The 19,390-nt window shown below is 34.0% G+C and overlaps 3 protein-coding genes and 1 pseudogene across 6 annotated transcripts; 2 read left to right on the top strand and 2 right to left on the bottom strand.

The window, feature by feature from the left end:
• Positions 1-1,039: 1,039 nt before the first annotated feature.
• Positions 1,040-4,285, bottom strand: LOC122599757 (cytochrome P450 71AU50-like). 3 transcript variants are annotated; one of them, XM_043772321.1, is made up of 4 exons: positions 4,169-4,285; positions 3,247-3,409; positions 2,461-3,159; positions 1,040-1,897 (listed from the first exon to the last, which is right to left on the bottom strand). In XM_043772321.1, exons 1-4 carry the CDS (start codon positions 4,216-4,218, stop codon positions 1,274-1,276), a joined length of 1,536 nt encoding a protein of 511 aa, XP_043628256.1. In that variant the 5' UTR covers positions 4,219-4,285; the 3' UTR covers positions 1,040-1,273. The 3 variants fall into 3 exon arrangements, with proteins under 3 accessions (XP_043628256.1, XP_043628254.1, XP_043628255.1); XM_043772319.1 differs by having other exon boundaries at positions 2,461-3,409; XM_043772320.1 differs by having other exon boundaries at positions 2,461-3,391.
• Positions 4,286-8,939: 4,654 nt separating this feature from the next.
• Positions 8,940-10,343, top strand: LOC122602292 (annotated as a pseudogene).
• A 1,011-nt stretch (positions 10,344-11,354) lies between these two features.
• LOC122598867 (7-ethoxycoumarin O-deethylase-like) lies at positions 11,355-14,527 on the top strand. 2 transcript variants are annotated; one of them, XM_043771349.1, is made up of 4 exons: positions 11,356-11,572; positions 12,582-12,949; positions 13,046-13,629; positions 13,708-14,527. In XM_043771349.1, the coding sequence occupies exons 2-4, from the start codon at positions 12,643-12,645 to the stop codon at positions 14,335-14,337; spliced, it is 1,521 nt and encodes a 506-aa protein (XP_043627284.1). In that variant the 5' UTR covers positions 11,356-11,572; positions 12,582-12,642; the 3' UTR covers positions 14,338-14,527. The 2 variants fall into 2 exon arrangements, with proteins under 2 accessions (XP_043627283.1, XP_043627284.1); XM_043771348.1 differs by having other exon boundaries at positions 11,355-11,572; positions 12,582-13,629.
• A 164-nt stretch (positions 14,528-14,691) lies between these two features.
• LOC122598866 (primary amine oxidase) lies at positions 14,692-19,390 on the bottom strand. Its single transcript, XM_043771346.1, has 4 exons — positions 17,975-19,390; positions 17,628-17,741; positions 15,161-15,708; positions 14,692-15,043 (listed from the first exon to the last, which is right to left on the bottom strand). Exons 1-4 carry the CDS (start codon positions 19,268-19,270, stop codon positions 14,833-14,835), a joined length of 2,169 nt encoding a protein of 722 aa, XP_043627281.1. The 5' UTR covers positions 19,271-19,390; the 3' UTR covers positions 14,692-14,832.

Below are 19,390 nucleotides of genomic sequence, written 5' to 3'. Positions count from 1 at the left end.
AATACACAGATCCTTAATTATCCATATACATCGAATGTACCTATGTCTAATATGATGCACACGGGATATGAAAAATAATACTCCGTATATGTTTGTTCATGATTAGTTAAAAACGCAATTCAATATCAATGGTGGGCTTGTCTTTAACAAAATCAACTATGTTTTGAACCAATAATAATGTCAATTTAAAAACTAATCATACTAGAATAGCAGATAGGGTGGAAAGTTTAAATTATCAAACATATATTGATACATGTAAACTATATGTGGAAGTATGTATATGTGAAACGTCAATTAAAAGTTAAAACCAATACGTAAACTATGAGAATGACCCTCCGCCATATTATCTAAAGAAAAATTAGGTAGCACATCACTTCTTTATTTTTTTACTGTTCGCCACCAAATATGTTTCATCATGTTTTTACATGATGAATATCTATTCATCGTGATTTCAAAGTTTGAATATCTGATCCACGTCCTTCAATTGTAACCTTTTTTAATTCTGTGATTCTTTACTGATCTATTGTAACAAGTTAGTTAACGGAAACCAAATTAGTTACATAACTTAATTAAGACTATGACAATTACTTACCACCTTATTAAAAAAGTTATTAGAGAAAATATAATAAGATCGATCAATGACGATTACAATGACCCATCACATGCCATTAAAATTCATGAAAATGAAAGAAAGTTGTAATATTTTTCCCCTTATATGCAAGACAAGTTGTATATATAGTACTCCATTATTTGGATATGATTGATCATTAACTATCTAATTACTATAAGTCTATAATAATTGATTGATAGAAAATGATATATCAGTATATCACTCGACTTGATCATGTTCTCAACTCAAACATCAATGTATTATAACCAGCAGATTCCATAAGCTATAAGTATCATTGTGACCAAAAATGTTATTTAGATGATAAGTTATCATCGATCATAAACCAGGCGACGTTAACGAATTTGTTTTGACCAATAAATAATGATAACGATTATTATTGTAACCAAAATAATGATAACAAACATGTTATATCATAAACCCGACGACAATAACGATTTATTATTTATTCAATTCACAGATATTATTAGAATTCTGATCATGTATAGTACGTACATCTAATTCTCCATGGCGATTGGGACAAATCATCACATATATTTCCCCTTAAACATGAGGGGTTTTCCCATTAACATATATATGTGATTCAAGGGTAATACTTGACAATTCAAAGAAAAGATGCATAAACTCATGAACACAAACACATTATTAGAAGTATAGGCTTGTTTCAGGTAACCTTTGAAAGGGTATCGCGATTAGCGGTTTGCTTTTCCTTGTCACATTTGCAAACTTGTGTGAAAGCTCAAACTCTTCATCTTTTGGTAAGCTCCACTCGAAAGAATGTAAGAGCGACGCTAAGATATACATCAACATCTTCTCTGCTAAGGGGACTCCTGGGCATATTCTTCTTCCTGATCCGAATGGCAAAAACTCCATATTATTTCCTTTGTAATCCCATTTACCGCTTTTTATAAACCTCTCTGGTTTGAACTCCAACGGATTAGTCCAGTTTTTGGGATCATGGTGGATACCCCAAACGTTAATATAGACGATACTACCCTTTGGGATAGTGTACCCACCGACCACGGAAGTCTCATCTGTGCACCTTGGGATCAAGAAAGGAGTGGCCGGGTGTAGTCTCAATGTCTCCTTGATGACTGCATCCAAATATGTCAATTTTACCATATGAGATTCTTCAACAATATTGTTCATGCCAACAACCTCTGTTAGCTCATCCTGAACCTCTCTCATTATTCTTGGATGATTTAAAATCTCTGCCATCACCCATTCCACCATCGTTGATACGGTGTCTGTAGCAGCAACAACCATGTCCTTTTTGACAAAACAATATCGTTTAAGTTATATATGTTAATATTATACTACTTCCCAACTCCGTCCCAATTTGAATGTCTTGATTTGACTTTTTAAATTTTCTTTTTATATTAGACTATTATTATATTTGTTTGTATTATATATACTCCCTCCGTCCTATTTTAATTTTTAAGTGTCTTAATTTGACTTTTAAAGTTTTTTTCTTTCAATTTTGACCGTAAATATTTTCATTTTATATCATATGATAGTTGATGAAAGTTATATGGATGAAAAGTACATCTAAAATCCAATCTAGCTATTCGCCTATTCATATATTTTATATCAATTATACATAATATATGCCTAAATATTTACGATCAAAGTCGAAAGAAAAAAAAAATTAAAGTCAAACTAGGACGAATACAAAATATATGTATGGATTGAGTTTTAAAAGTAGTTTAATTGATATAACTTTCATCTAGTATTATTTAAAATTAACAAACAAAAATTTTTGTGGTTAAGATTATATAAAAAAAAATGTCTTTGCATTTCTGAGAAGAACAAAATAAGTAAAGAAGACTTGCCATTAGTAGGGCCTTTATTTGATCAATGTTAAGTGATGATAGAGTATCTGTCTGGTCTTTCAGCTCTAACATGATCTGTAGAAAATCCTTCCTTCCATCTTCATCAACAGCTCCCTCCATTTTCTTAGCATTAGCAGTGATTCTTGCTTCAATGATGTTGTCAAAAATCTTATCAAGATGAACCCATTGCTTGTGCATTTCCCTCTGAATGCCTTGTAGATCGAACCACGATAACCAAGGGATGAAATCAGAGATGTTTGGTGCTCCTAAGAGCTGAACAATCTTGAACTCAACTTCTCGAAAACCATCTAACATATCACCACAATCATTCTTTTCACCAGATTTGCTATTACCCCATAACATACTCGTTACAACATTAAGTTCGGTCTCAAAAGCAATTTCGTTTATATTAACTTTTGTCCCTGTCTTAGTATAAACTTCATTCACCATCTTTCTCACCTCATGTGTTCTAAATGTTTGACACGCGTTGAGATTTGTGTTACTCATTACTTGGCTGACTAAAATCCTACGCATTTTACGCCAGTATGCCTTGTTGGACCACACAACATTAAGCCCGCCGTAACTAATGGTTAATGCAGAGAGTTTTGGGTTGCGGTTAGCAAAGGTTTGGTCCAAGTCATGAGTCACGACCTTTACTAGGTCCATGGAGTTCACTACAACGTGAAGCTTGCTTCCGAGCTGCAAGCAGAAGATGGGACCATATTTGTGAGCCATCTCGATGAATTTTTCTTGCACGTTGGAACGAAGAAATGGGAGGTAACCTACGATGGGTAAGCCATAGGGACCGGGCGGCAATTGAGCCTTGCTCTTTTTGTACCATAAAAGTAGCAGCGTTGGAACAAAAACGGTGAGAATTGTGCGAACAACCTTGTCTCGTACTTGGCTGTGTCCTTCGAACCACCATGACCAGCTAATGAACATTTCAAGACTAAAAATATCACAAAGTATCATTTAATGGCTAAAATACGTACATATCCAATAAAGGATTCTCTAAAAAGGTGACCCTTTTAATCCTATATACAACAGTATATATGTATAATAAGTGTATAACATTTATACACTTCAGATTACACAAATGAAATATGTAAATAAGCATTAATTTATACACTTAAAAGAAAAATAGATCAGAAACACATTACTATATAGTCCGTATTACCGTATCTAATAAAAATTACTGTATCAAAGAATTAAACCTTATCAAAAATTTGTATCGCATTACCGTCATAGGGTTCAAAGAGAGAAATTGCATTTGCTTGTATCTGAATCTTAAGCACTGATGATATGTCATCTGATAGCATCATATTTTCAGACATATAATTTGTAAGTCTACCAAATTAATCTTACACTCGTATATCAATTTTAGATATACTGGATAACGCTTTTCATGTGTGAGTTACCCGGGGATGGTAACCATTTTTTTGACTCAAATGTAACGGCCCAACTGACATTTTTCTTGGACACCCAAAGTTAACGTATATTCGCATAAAGTAGGATTCTAAGATATAGAACTCTTTGCCATCAGCCCATCACACTACTCATACACTTAATACATAACTAATCTAATTATCTAACAAAAAACATGCAATTAAGTGCCATCAATTATGTGAACAACCAAATTTTGAAATAACAAATCAAGCTAAGTAGTTTTTCAATGCTAAAATAATAACAAAGTCATTAAATATCATACCTGAGTAGCAAAAGTGTAAAGATAGAAGAAATTTGACACAAATTGCCCATATTTTCGGACCTAGAACATGCCCAAAAACTTTTATGAATGCAGGGTGTTTTTTGTTTCGTTGTTCAATTATAGGAATGGAGGTCCATTGAAATAAATAAATAATTAAATGGGGGAAGTTGGGATGGATTACTTTATTGTCATGTATTGATGAGAAAATGACAAGATGGGTACATATTGTTCCGACTACCTCTTTCACTATCCAATTTTATTTGCCACACGTTTCATATATACTGTACGTCGGTTAGTTTATCATCTTTCAGTCTTTTCTTCGATCCTTATTTTGTCTTTCCATTTTGAAAACCGTATATTTCTTTGTTTTTGAATCAAATCTCCAAACATTCAAATAATACTTATTTAACATTTCGATGTTAACAAATACCAAAACAATCTCACTTGAAATTTTGAAGGCATACCATTCAAGATTCTTTTATTTCTCTTTTTGAATTGTAAAAAATTATTGTTGTATCCCTTTCTTATCTTTATGATTAAGATTTTATAACTTGCTAGATCTGTTTTGATTTCAAGGAAATATCAAATATGCTGCTGCTTTTTTTTTCAGTATCTTGACTTGTTAACCATCTACATTTTTTATATAAAACAAAGGGAACATTTATAGGTTTTGGATTTTCATTGTTATTGAAGAAGCCCGGCTGCTAAATAAAAAGCCCACAACAGTTCTAAATGAAGAACTAGCCCAAACCCGGGAAAACGAGCCAACTTAACCCACTCTTGGTCCGGTCCACTGGTCTCTTTTCTTTTGTACTATTCGGTTTTTAGGTTTGACCAGTTCAGTTTAGGTAATGAGTAGGACCTCAAATTTTAGTAAAAATAGTTACTAGCATGTTAAAAAACATTGTTTACCATTCAATTATAATAGTTGAGTAAATTAAAATCTAGTAAACAAAAATTTTAACAAATGATTATAACATGTATATATTAAAAAACACGTACATTGTCTACAATGGAAACAATTTCAAGTTTTTACCATTTGTATCTGGGAGCAGAATATGCCTTGGGATCGTCTTGGGTGAGAAGATGTTGATGTATATATATTTTTTTGAACGACAGCGATGATTGGATTCAGCAGCATGCCTCTTCATCGTCCGGTAGAGATTGACCACGTCACGATGTATATATTAGCGTCGCTCTTGCCTTCTTGTGATTGGAGCTTACCAAAAGATGAAGAGTTCGAACTTTCTGATGAGTTTGGAAACCAAGAAAAGAAAACCACTAATAGCTATACCATCACATAAATTATCTGATGAATCTAAATAGCCAATTAGATCGAATCTTGAGTCTTTGGGATACCAAAGACCCAGATTAGAACAACCTTTAGGGGGTGTTTGGTACATGTAAAAAAATGGAAATAAGGGATTTTTCTTTTATTTGGTGGGTAGAAGGAATGGAAATAGAGAATAAAAATGGCATTCTCTTTCCACCTATTTCATTCTTTCTAAAAAGAAGTGGAAAGGAGAAAAATCAATATTTTAACTACACCCATTCCCCTTTGTAAAATCAGGAAAATCGAAGTTATGCCTTAAAAAAGCAATTATAAATATGAGTTTCACATTTATCCCCAAATCAAAAAGTTTTCTCAAACCCTAGCTATGACGATTGAAACTTGAAAAGTTTTTCCATCATCATCATCAAAATATCATCAGATCTTAAACAAGGTATTCTATTGATTCTTCCTATCTCCTTTCAAACAAAATAACAGTGAATCTTCTTACAAATGTTTGAAACTTTATCAGGCTTATTATTCTTCCTTTATGTTATTTTTTTTTTTTTAATTTCTGTGTAGTCTATTTTTATTTTAATAAATATGGTATTCATTTCACTACTTGTAATCACTAGTTGTAATTACTACTTCTTATAATATTTTGTTACTATTTTGATCGAGTAAGTCATGTAAATAAAAAAAAAGTTTATTATTACATGATTCTAGTTATCCTGAAGCTATACATCATTACATGAAGCAATATACTATTTTAATCTTGCAAGAAAAAACTATATAAGTATATTTTTATTACATGTTTCGAAGTTTCATTTTTTAGTTTTGGTCTTTGTAATTTGGGTATATGTAGATGGCAAGAACAAATTATTTCCAGAGAAGAATCCAAACTAGGCAAGCTACTATGATGGCCACTTTAGGAGCATCTCACGCAATGTATTTTTCTGCACGTTGGTTTTTGTTGTGTGGTGCTGCCATGAATCATGTCATCGAGTCAAGAACATTAAGTTCAAAATATCGAGTCAAGAACATTAAGCAAAAGTGACGACTTCAGTGAAATCTTCAAGGAATGTTCGAGCGACTTGACAGAAAGAATCGAGCATTCCATTGGTTCGTTGGGTGAAAAAATTGTTGCGAGTGCTCATGAAACCATTGCTGCTGATGTTCTTGAAGAAGTTATCACGGAGATCCAAAGTTTACCGGGCATTAGTGCACATCAACGTCTTAAAGGGATGGACATCATTGGTTGTAATACAAGCAAGGCCCACATAATTCTACGTTCATCTGAACAAGACAAAGTTCTCTATATCCAAATGCTAGCAAATGATGCCTTGGATTAGATGTTTGTCGGAAACTAGTATTTTGAACTTCCTCCATTACCCCTCAAAGTTGCTGAATCATGGTTTCAATCTTTTGTTCAGGATACAAATATACAATACAGATGTGGGGATGTATATTTTGGTAAACTATGGTAGATAGTACTATGAAGTATGAACGATGGCATGGTACGTTTTAATGGCTATTTGTATATGCATTATAATATAACGTACGATGTTAATGTTTTGTTTTTAAGATCTTTAATTAATTGATGTTGTGACAATTTGCTATTGATATAATTAGGAACACTCTTATTTCATAATAAGATAAAGCAACCTAATTATTAAAAAAAAAATTAATAAAAATAAAGTTTATAATGAAAAAAGTGCATTAATATAAATAAGCTGTAACAACTCTTGAAAAATCAATGTGGATTATACATAAATAAATAAGTAAAAAACCATATGAAAGTCTTTTCCATTCCATCAAATAAAATAATCAAACAAGAGAATGATTCTGTTCTTTGTTTCTTGTCACGATTCTCTAGTTATACCAAATAAAATAATCATTCCTTTTCTTATTATTCCATTCTCTCATTTAATTTCATTCTTTATGATTCATTCCTACTAAACACCCCCTTAATGTTGCTGAAGATTCTTTTCACAGCCTTTACCTATAATACAAGTTATGTTATTTGCTAAATACGATATGTATGCATCTTTCTTTTGGATTAAGTAAATGGTGATAAACAGAAATGTGGACGACAAGTCTTCGCAAGAAAGCTCAGCGATCTTTTTTATAATGGCAAATTAACTCTACTCTTTATACGGAGTATTAACCTATATATCAATACCAGGCAGGGACGGAGCCAGATTTTTTTTGTGAGGGGCAAATTTAAAAATCTCATCTTATTATAGGTCATCTTTGAAGAAAAAAATTTCAAAAAAAAATTAGCCCTCACTTGAGAATTAGGAAAAATAAACTCCTGAAATAAATTCGTGATAGTGCAAGTTATGAGAACTTGAACATTGGTCTTTGTAATTTTGGACAATGTGCTGACAGGGGGGTGGGGGGGGGGGTTGGGTGTTATATTAAACAACATAAGATAAGTTCATCGAAATAAGATATAGAATTTAAACTCTACATAAATTTTCACTTGAGTATTGTAATTACTATTATATAATAATTTAAAAAGAAAATAACATTACATACAACTATACTATTTATCAATGCATGATACATTTAACCAAACAAATTAAACACTTTCATCAACTTCTCTTTTTAAACTCTATTAAAAATCAAAATAACTCTAGATTTTTAATTTACCAATAAAGGATTTTATCTCAAAAACTAATGCTTATAACATAAGTAATATACTTCCAAAGAAAAGACGTATGACAACAATGGTGACATTTATATGTATTTTCTGTTTATTTATATTTTTTAGGATCAAAACTACAAATATACCTCTAAAAAATTACATTGTACCAAAATTGTTATGGGAGCAGTTGCCCACACTGCCCTCATTGTAGAACCGTCCATGATACCAGGGATTAAATTTTGGATATTATATCTCAAGAGGTCAGAACCTCTACCAAGTAGGCTAAACCTACATTAGTAGCCAAGCTGACGACCAGTAAGAATGCAAGAACGAAACTTCTATCAAGTGGATTAACCCCCTCTTTTTATGTATTTTTACATTATGTAACATTTATCATAGACTCGTAATATAACTTTACGGTACCCAAATGATGACTAGGAAGAGTGTCATTCGGTCATTTCCGTATTCAAGAAAGGTAACATTTATGATTTAATATCAAAAAAAAAAAACAAATGTTTTTTTTTTCAAAATGTGTTGTTGCGGCTTAATTACCACTGGCCTCACCAAATGAATCCAGAAGATGGGCCGGCCCAAAAGTTTTTCTTTTGGTTCCCAGAAATTACGACCCCAAAACACTAGCAGAAAATATCATTTGAACAATATTCCAAACAGTTTTTGGACACCCCAAAAAAACTTTTGTTCTGCCTTTTAAATCATCGAATTTTAAAAATTATATATGCGTGACAAATTCATATTTGTTTACTGATACATGAAAGTGACCAAGCTAATTTCAGGGCCCAATAAATTGTGAGATGGAGTCTGACCCATTCGGTTTTTCTCATGACACATTAAACAAATTAAACCAATTTAATGAGCATCAACGTTATGTTTCCGTCTCCGTCTCTGGTGAAGGAACTCAAGGTAGGACTAGCCTGTACACGTAAAAATAAACTCTTAGAGCATGTTTAAGGGTGTAATGCGTAGATGAAGGAAGGTGGGTGAACAGTGAAGGGTCTCCAGTTAAGTTCATCGAGAGTGGGGTCCATTTTCTTTATACACATATATTATATGTTAAGAGTATTTGTTTTTTTTTTCTTAATATGTTTGGGTATATATAATGGAAAATGATATTGTTGGTTTCCTCCGAAGTTAGATGCGACAAAGGAGAAGAAAGTGGGCCGAAGTTAATGGTTTCTGTTGCAAAATAATAATAAAAGAATAAATAAATTTAATCCTAAATCAAAACCCCCTTTCTTTTTGTTGTATCGTTGAGGAAAAAAAAATTAAGTTTGAGTCATACTTCTAATTACATTTGTAAAGATGGATTATTGAGGGGTTTTCGAGACTTCTAGGTTCCATCCCAAGCATTTAATTCATGCATTTTAGGAATAAGACTAGAATAGTTTGCCGTTTTAAAATATATATATATATACTATAAAGTTTTACTAAAACTTTACATTGTTATAACATGCAGGACATGTTGGTTGCAGCAACAGACACGACAGCTGTAATGGTCGAATGGGTGATGGTAGAAATATTGCATAATCCTAATGTGAAAACAAAGATTCAGGAAGAATTAACAACGATTATCGGCATGAATAGCATTGTGGATGAGTCTCAACTTCCCAAATTGACATATCTGGATGCCGTGATCAAGGAGACTTTTAGAATCCACCCACCGCTTCCCCTCCTAATCCAGAGATGTCCAGATAAAACGGTCAAGGTGGGCGGCTACACCATCCCAAAGGATACCATTGTCTACATGAACATCTGGGCTATCCATAGAGATCCCAAAAACTGGACCAATCCATTGGAGTTCGATCAAGCCTGAGAGGTTTTTTGACGATAAATGGGATTACAGTGGAAACGATTTCAAGTTTTTACCATTTGGATCAGGAAGAAGAATTTGCCCTGGGATACCCTTGGGTGAAAAGATGTTAGCATACATATTAGCATCGCTGTTGCATTCTTTCGAGTGGAGGTTGCCCAAAGATGAAGAGTATGAACTTTCCGATAAGTTTGGATTTGTGATGAAGAAAAGGAAACCCCTAATAGCTATACCGTCTCAAAGATTATCTGATGAAAGCCTCTACCTATACATGGGATAAATAATACACTATATGTTTTTAGATTGATATGTGTTGTTTGATTAGTCTAGCTCTAAAGGTAACCCTTTAATACTTATTGTGTATGTTGCTTTCATTTGGAAATGTATTGTAGATAAATAAATAAAAAACTGAAATGGTATTGTATAATTGATACTGATTAATAGATGATGTATATGTTTGTCGATTGATATGTATTTACTCGCCGGTTGCAAGTTCTTGGTAGAAACACAAATAATTAAGGTAGAACGGTTGAGAAGTGTACTAGATCATGATTTCTTACTTTTCTCAAGTGTACTGCTAGCTAGGCGTATGTTGGAAGTGCAAAACGACCATTTAGGTTCGCGCGGTACCACTTATCCGTTTAATGTTGTGGTACTGATGACCGGTCCCGATAACAACAAAAGTGAACACATATCATCGGTAAATCCCACTTAAAATTCATTAATTAGTAACATTTTCGAAATCAAAAGAGTATGAGAGCAAGATTGGGCTTAATTCAGAAATATGCCCATCCTTACTTTGTGCCACTTGTTTTACAATCAATTCAATGAAAGATATGTATAACCTACACATAAGAAATTTTAATTAATGTCTTTTACAGATTATCTATCCGTCACATATCATAAACACGTGCTGATAATTCAAATTCACTTTCTTTTTTCTTTTTTATTTTAAGAATGGGATAGTGAGAATGGGGTATTGTTGATAGCAGTTTATGACAGAAAAGAATGGTATATATGGCGCTGGTGTATTTGTATTGTCAAACATGTTTCTAAGATATCGGTAGGGCGCATGATTGATACTCGTTCGTCCCAAATAGTAGCCGGACCCAGCAGACAGGTATTTCTTCTTTTCAGATTCTCGGCAGGTATGTTTTTTTAAACATTTCTCTTTTTCCATGTCCTTTGTGGCCGGAGGTCCCTATGGAAGCAGTCTCTCTACCTTTGTGTAAAGGTAAGACTGTCTACACCTTACCTCCCTCATATCCTGTGTAGGGATTATTGGGTCCTGTTGTTGTTGTATAGTGATATTCTTAGGAGACCCATTAGTTAATTATCTAAACATATTCACTATCTGGAATTCTGGATAACACTTAATAAATAAAAACAGACACGCCCTTATCAGCGTGCAATCTCACTTCTTGGACACATTCATAAAAGAAAAATAGTACTTTGCCACTTGAGTCATATGATTGAGTTTCCTTTGGCGCGGACGCCAAAAACAAATACATGAGGGGAATAAGCAAATATTTATTTGTCTATAAAATTCTATGTAATTAAGGCCACTCGTTTTCTTGATTTGTAAAGGAAGAGATCGATCAAAGCAACTAAGAAAGAACCCACTCAAGAACTACATCATCTTTGAGCTTCATAGAGGTATAAACACTTTTCCTTTTAAGTTTGTATGTAGGGCAAATTTAAATTCTTAGTATGTTATAATATGACATTTTTGTGGTTAGATTAGTGCATGTATTAGATTTGATGAAAGAGTACTAATTGATGACAACGTAAACTAAAATCTCAATATTCAAGTGATTGAATCTGTCATGTTGTTTTAGAATAATGTACATGGTTCCTATGAATGTATTATAAATATATATGTGATCGATAACTTAAAGTTCACATACCGATCGAGTATATAATTAACGAATATAATTAAGTCGAACACGAATGAGTTTATTTTGTCTGCTACTACTATATGAATAGAAGAAATGTTGTTCTCGTCAAATATATATATAGAGAAGTAAAACTTGATCTTAGTTATAACGAACCGTATATATAAGATAGATAATGCATTTAATAATTAATTGTGTGAGATATTTACAAAATTCTTTTCGATAATATGGTGCACTTAAAATCCGAACTGGTAGGAGGAGAGCTCTTAGGAAGAGTAATATCAGGCCACTTTAAAACCGAATGCCAAACCTTCTTCGCAATCACACAATCAAACCATCACATGGTGACTAATCTCGACATTTTCCGTGCAAAATGGATATAAACTAGAAGAAATGTCTATATCTTTCTTTAAGTCGCATATTAAATGTCTAATTTTAACTTGTTAAATTTTTTTTTTTCCAACTTTGACCATAAATATTTTTGTTTGTGTAATATAGTAGTTGATGAAAGTTATATCAATGAAAAATATAATTCAAACTAAATCCGTCCATATATTTTATATAAAGTGTTATATAATACAAAAAAAAAAAAATTATGGTCAAAGTTGGAGATAGAAGACTTGGCAAGTCAAAATTAGACATTGAATATGGGACACAGGATCCGTAAACTCTTGCAAAGTTTAAATTAGATGATCATTCAAAGTTTTCTTATCTAATTGTTCAGATTAAGAACAAAAACCACATGTAAAGGTGTTAGATGCTATATGCAGGTGAAATGTCTCCTAGTCCATAGAATGAACTGAGATCACATTCCGTTTGCAGCAAAATAATATGATTTCAGAGCTTGGATATAAGAGTTATATCACAATGATCACCTTGTGGTCATGGTGGTGGGAAGTCAATAATGAACAAGATAAGCTTGCTCGTACGATTCTCACCATATTTGTTGCAACACTAGTACTACTATGGTACAAATGGATGTTCTCATATTCCAAAGAGGGCACAACGGCTCTCTTGCCACCCGGCCCCAAAGGCTTACCAGTTGTAGGGTATCTTCCATTCCTCGGTTCCAACTTACATGAAGTATTCACCATGATAGCTCACAAATACGGCCCCATCTTCAGCTTGCAACTTGGAAGTAAGTTTCATGTTGTAGTGAACTCTGTGGACCTAGTAAAGGTTGTGGCTCGTGACTTGGACCAAACCTTTGCTAACCGTATTCCTCCACTTACAGCATTTTCTATCACTTACGGAGGTCAAGATGTGGCATGGTCCAACAACTCACACTGGCGTAATATGCGTAAGCTATTGGTCAGCCAAGTGTTGAGCAATGCAAATATGAAAGCGAGTCAGAATTTTAGAACACGTGAAGTGAGAAAGATTGTGAATAAAGTTTATGGTAATATTGGGAATAGGATCAATATAAACCATATTGCTTTCAAGACTGAGGTTAACGTTGTGACTAGCATGTTATGGGGTTGCAGCAAATCTGGTGAACCGGAGGATTATAGCTATATTGGAGACGGGTTTAGAGAAGTGGTTTTCAAGATAATCGAATTAATTGGAGAACCAAATATTTCTGATTTTATTCCAATACTTTCATGGTTCGATCTACAGGGAAAACAGAGAGAAATGCTGAAGCAAAAGCAAAATGTGGACATGATCTTGGACAATATTATCGAAGAAAGAATCAATGCCAACTCTGGGAAAACTGATGGAGCTGAAAGAAAAGATTTTCTGCAGATCTTATTAGATCTTAGAGAACAGAATGCTGCTGTAACATCAATAAACATCGACCAAATAAAGGCCTTACTAATGGTAATTCTTTCATTACTTCTTTTAACATTTCAAAATATACTACGAACTTCTACTAAAATGTTGAAATTGTTATAACAGGACATACTGGTTGCAGCAACAGACACGACATCTGCAATGGTCGAATGGGTGATGGCAGAGATTTTGCATAATCCTAGTGTGAAAACAAAGATTCAGGAAGAGTTAACGACGATTATCGGCATGAACAGTATTGTGGATGAGTCTAGACTCCCCAAATTAACATATTTGGATGCAGTGATCAAGGAGACTTTTAGACTACACCCTCCACTTCCCCTCCTAATCCAGAGATGCCCAAATAAATCGGTCAAGGTGGGCGGCTACACCATCCCAAAGGATACCATTGTCTACATGAACACTTGGGCTATCCACAGAGATCCCCAAAACTGGACTAATCCATTGGAGTTCAAGCCTGAGAGGTTTTTTGATGATAAATGGGATTACAGTGGAAACGATTTCAAGTTTTTACCATTTGGATCAGGAAGAAGAATTTGCCCTGGGATACCCTTGGGTGAAAAGATGTTAACATACATATTAGCATCGCTGTTGCATTCTTTCGAGTGGAGGTTGCCCAAAGATGAAGTGTTTGAACTTTCCGATAAGTTTGGATTTGTGATGAAGAAAAGGAAACCCCTAATAGCTATACCGTCTCAAAGATTATCTGATGAAAGCCTCTACCTATACATGGGATAAATAATACACTATATGTTTTTAGATTGATATGTGTTGTTTGATTAGTCTAGCTCTAAAGGTAACCCTTTAATACTTATTGTGTATGTTGCTTTCATTTGGAAATGTATTGTAGATAAATAAATAAAAAACTGAAATGGTATTGTATAACTGATACTGATTAATAGATAATATGTTTGTCGATTGAAATGTATTTACTGGTTGCAACTTCCTTCTCTGCTGTAGAAACACGGATAAGGCAGAACAATTGAGAAGTTTAATAAGCTACAAGATCATGATTTTTGTATTAGGCTTCTTACTCTTCTCAAGTGTAACTAGGCGTATGTTGGAAATATATGCAGAACGAGCATCGAGTACTGAACAAGAAGAAAAATGATTCCTTAAACCATTTATTAAATGAATGTCCATTTAGGTTCTGCAACATCCTACACTTAAACTCATACATATCTACGATGACGAACATACTACTTTCTTTTTTCCTAATTTTGATGTAGACAATTATGCAGAAGAAGCAGCATTACAAACAGGCAAATCTTTCTCAACATTTGGTGGGATGTTGAGAATAGGATTGCTTTCATAAAAGTTAACAGGCTTCAAATCAAAACTCGATGATACCGTTGGCATGATTGGGAAGTCCTCTTGGCATGGAACATGATGGAACCCCAATGTATACCACATTACAATATCCTTGTTTTCAATCGGTCGGTCCCTGCAAATAATCAACATACATATGATCAATTGGTGTGAACTTACGGTTAATAAATATATACCAGCATCATTTCACTATAAAGACAAAGAAAGTATATAAATCTAGAGAAATACTAACCTTTCGGACCAAACTGCAAGAGTGTCATCCCCTTGACTTTGATAAGTAAATAACCCTCCAGCCCATTCCTCACTTTTGTTATACGGTGTGACCCAAATTTGATTGTTTGTGAAGGCACCGCGCTTTTGTGGTGGATCATCGAGATCCAACAAGCTAGCAGCCGTGCCACCAGGGACCAACTTGTATCCAACAGGGTTACCCACACGTGTCATTTTTGATGGGTTGATAATGTGGTACTCGGATGGGTCATACAACTTCAACTTAACTTGTGCATCTTTTTCCGACTTTGCAACATTTCTAACCGTTTTCAAGTAACTTAACCTTGGGGACTCTCCTGAAGCAGTTGTTTCCCGTTTAAGGTTTACTTTGACAAACGAGTTTTCGGGCCCATCAATATCCATGTCAAGGTAGAAGGTGATGTAGTGGTCGTGGATGACGCCGATGACATTTTCCGATAAGAGGGTGCCATGAAGATTATCCACTTGGTTTACTTGGTTCATGTTGACATAAGAAGTGCCTTTCACCATCAAGATTCCACTCAGTCCCACCTTTGAAATGTCAAATTTGAAATTTCAAATCAAAATTGAACATCATGCAAAGATATTTTATGATTAATTTATGATAGAATAAACCAATCTCTCGTTGACACTTTTGTCTTCTTAAAAGTTGGAAATTTTTAAACACGAATAAGTATTATGTACTCGTAGTTTACATAAACAAACTAATTAAGGTTTTCTTTCGAAAAATTGCATAAGTTAAGGTGCTTTACAATCAAACGCTAATTAATGATTTTAAGGTCATAATAACAAGCCCAAAAATTATTTTAATTTCTTCTACCAGTAAGTATTAAAACAACAGTATTGTATCATAGCATAAAACTACAAAAGACTGAACGCGACCTTTCCAATAATTATTTAACAACCATTAATTTTGGTTACAAACCATCCATTTCTTTAATGTCAACGTCATCCGGCCTTTTGCTCTGAAATTGACAGACACCAGCTACATGCATCTTTCGTATTTATTCAATGACTTCAATCTTTTGAGTGGCATGCATTGGCATAGTACTAAATATCATACTTTAATTAACTGATGCATGTTGTATTTGTTTGAAAATAGAAAAGACAAATTGTTTTGAAAGTAATCTAACTTTGCTCAGATAGCTTTATGGGGGTCTGAACAAAAAATGTGTCTTTTATGGGCTACAACTTGGCTAGAACATCTATTGTGAGGTCTATTTTATCTTTTAGACGGACAATTCCGTCTGTTCCAGTTAAAAGGTAACGAAGATCTTCCAATTGTCAAGTTTTAGCCCATAAAGGACGTATTTTATATTTTATAGAACAAAAAAACTTTAAAAGAGATGGTTTTTGTTTTGCTCCCGGATAGTCTTCTTACAAAATAAAGTGATGTGACATGATTTACTTTAGGATAATGACGTGGAGTATGATTTTGGGTTATTTGGTTCATGTTTGTAATACTCTAAACAATTACACGTAAGCTAACAGGAATTCTTATATCATTATCATGTATTTTTGTAAGTTAACTTACATTATGTCATATCGTACCCAAGTTAAGTTAACTAAATTAAAAGTTAAAAGAAAAAAAAAATTGTTTTGATAGTATCCATAACATATAATGGTTTGAAAAATAATGAATAAGATAAATGAGTATACATAAGTTAGTACGTATTAATTATACTATATTATAGGTAAGATAATATTGATGTAAATGTTTACGTAGATTTTTACATATACGGGTAACATAAACCATCCCTTTCAAAGTTTTTGTGTTATCTAAATTGCAAACTATGTGTTTTGTGGGTTAAATTTGGCAAAAATATGTATTACGGAGTCTCCGTTAACTTTTAGGTGGAATAGACGGAACAATCGGTTTAAAAGATAATGGAGACCCCTCAATAGATATTTTTGCCAAGTTTAGCCCACAAAAGATGCGTTTTTTGTTTCAACTCCAATAAAACTATTTGAGACAAGTTGAGGTATTTTTCAAATAATTAGCCCAAATCAAAAATATACTTTAAAAAAGATTTTACTCGTATTATCTTATATATACTCATATACACAACATTCGATGATTAATAAATCCACCTATCTATCCCCTATATAAAAAAGATTGACAAGGTGCGTGGATCACACACATAGATTCAGTCCCATGAAGATAACAATGACTAATTTTATCATTAATGTACTTTTTTCAAGTGCTTCTTTAGTAGTGTTTACACTTAGATAAAAACGAGGTGTATGTATTCCATAACCAAATAAAAAATCTTACATATAATAACCTACAACTTTAACTAAAGTTTAATGGTAAATTTTGTGAGTTACTCCGATGTGATTAATGGTAATTTCTTTGTGTACTTAACAAGAATTTAATTAACATCTAATTTTCACTTTCATATGTGGATTTGAATTTTAAGAAAGGAAAAGAAAATATATATATGGCTAACCTTGACTCGGATTAATCCATCGGTCTGAAACTCCCAATCCACAATGTAATCATAGTTTGCAACGGAAGCTGCCATCCTTACCACTAGCGTCACCTTCGGTCTCACCTCTCGTATCTATTTAATTTTCCATCACAAAAATATTATGTACGTCACTAAAATCTTTCATTTTCATAAAACCACAAAAAATCAATATACGCGATAGAGACATTAATTTCAATGGAGATTCCACCCACTTTATTTTATTTCAAAATATTTGACAGATTAATTGTAAAAAAAATTATATTATGTCATTTTGTAAATACTGTATACTTACTATGTTAAGAGGCAGAGAATATTTGATATTTTACCTCCATTCCAGTTATTGGACTCTCGGAGTGTCGCCACCCAATATCGCCCGCATACCTCTCGAAAACGCAAACCATATTTGATCGAATGTAAGGCTTCCCGTCGCCCGCGGCAAACACACCGTCCATATAATACGCGTTACGTGGACAATCATTAAGCGGGTCAAGTGGCATCGCTTGAAGCCCGAACCCGTATTCACCAGCATCCATATAAGTCTTAAAATACCAAGCATCCGTTGGATCCATATACGGAACAAAGAGCTCCGAAGTAAACCCTTTGTACATCACACTCCTTTTCTCCCCTGTTATCGGGTCCCTTACCATAGCCCGAGAAACCACCACCCCTGCTCTCGGGTCGGATTTGAGATGAAATTCCCAATTAGCCCATTTGACTAAATGATCATGTTCTATTACAAAACTTGGACCTTTTGGTTGTTCAATAGATATTGGGTTAACTAAATTAATTTGATGATTTTGTGCTGACAATCGGTAGTCCGTCCCCGCGGCTTTCGGTATCGGTATGTTTTTTCCTTTATCAACAATCTCAACAACATATTTTGTATCCATATCAAGAACAACCGTCAGACCCTCAATTGGTCTCATATAAAAGTTGGCAGTTCCTTCCATGGAATAACATTGTACCTTAATCAACCTACGGTTTTCCTCTTTTTTCCCAAACCATCCTAACGAAATTGGCAAACATGCTAAGTCTTTTAGATCAATGCCACGTGCCATAATCGTACGGTTAAACTCTGGATTCCCTAGTGGCGCCCATGTTGACGATGTCATGTCTTCTATAGTCATTGTCGGGTAACCCGAGTGTTGCCCGACATCTACTGGGGTCACTACCCCAGTACTTATATCAACGGTGAACACATGTGTTTCACCGTTGACACGGGCGATGACCGAAGCCTTTCTACGCGGCAGGTCATCCCCGTGTTTCCATTTAAGAACTAGATATTTATCTGGTTCTTCTAGGACAACGGAGTGAAGGGCGTAGGTGTTTGAGTTTTTGAAAAGCGTATGGGATAAAAGGATGGAACGTATTGTGTTGAATTCATTGAGAGTGAGTGGGTCGAGGGGGTGGTGGGGTTCGTCGGATGTATGGAGGTTGGTGGTGGTGGTTTTGGGTGGTTGTGGTTGTTTGATAAAGCGGTTTTTGGTGGCACACCACCGTGAGCTGGTGGGACAATCGAGTAGCTCCTCGGTATAAGCAGGGAGGTTTGTGAAAGTGAGAAGTAAGAGAAGGGCGATGACGAAAGTGAAAAACAGAAATCTTATGAGGTTTCTTGAATCCATTTTTGATGTGTAATTAAGTTAGTGTGTGTATGTGTTTATTAGTGTGTTAATTAATTGGTGACGGAGGTTGAAAACTGCACTACGTATACTAGACGAAAAGTGAATGAGTGAGAGTGATGC

The sequence above is a fragment of the Erigeron canadensis genome, chromosome 5 (assembly GCF_010389155.1).
Source record: "Erigeron canadensis isolate Cc75 chromosome 5, C_canadensis_v1, whole genome shotgun sequence".
NCBI lineage: Eukaryota > Viridiplantae > Streptophyta > Magnoliopsida > Asterales > Asteraceae > Erigeron > Erigeron canadensis.
Note: the sequence above shows the minus strand (reverse complement) of the source record. Positions and strands in the feature narration are given on the sequence as shown.

What these genes read in the sequence shown, in the direction of transcription:
- LOC122599757 (XM_043772319.1), bottom strand. Translation starts at nt 4,218, where the DNA reads ATGGGCAATTTGTGTCAAATTTCTTCTATCTTTACACTTTTGCTACTC. An exon ending in TTTACACTTTTGCTACTCAG is followed by an intron (nt 3,410 to 4,168) that starts GTATGATATTTA and finishes TGATATTTTTAG; the next exon opens with TCTTGAAATGTTCATTAGCT. An exon ending in AAATAAAGGCCCTACTAATG is followed by an intron (nt 1,898 to 2,460) that starts GCAAGTCTTCTT and finishes TTTGTCAAAAAG; the next exon opens with GACATGGTTGTTGCTGCTAC.
- LOC122598867 (XM_043771348.1), top strand. Translation starts at nt 12,643, where the DNA reads ATGATTTCAGAGCTTGGATATAAGAGTTATATCACAATGATCACCTTG. An exon ending in AAATAAAGGCCTTACTAATG is followed by an intron (nt 13,630 to 13,707) that starts GTAATTCTTTCA and finishes TTGTTATAACAG; the next exon opens with GACATACTGGTTGCAGCAAC.
- LOC122598866 (XM_043771346.1), bottom strand. Translation starts at nt 19,270, where the DNA reads ATGGATTCAAGAAACCTCATAAGATTTCTGTTTTTCACTTTCGTCATC. An exon ending in ATGGATTAATCCGAGTCAAG is followed by an intron (nt 15,709 to 17,627) that starts GTTAGCCATATA and finishes GACATTTCAAAG; the next exon opens with GTGGGACTGAGTGGAATCTT. An exon ending in CTTGCAGTTTGGTCCGAAAG is followed by an intron (nt 15,044 to 15,160) that starts GTTAGTATTTCT and finishes GATTATTTGCAG; the next exon opens with GGACCGACCGATTGAAAACA.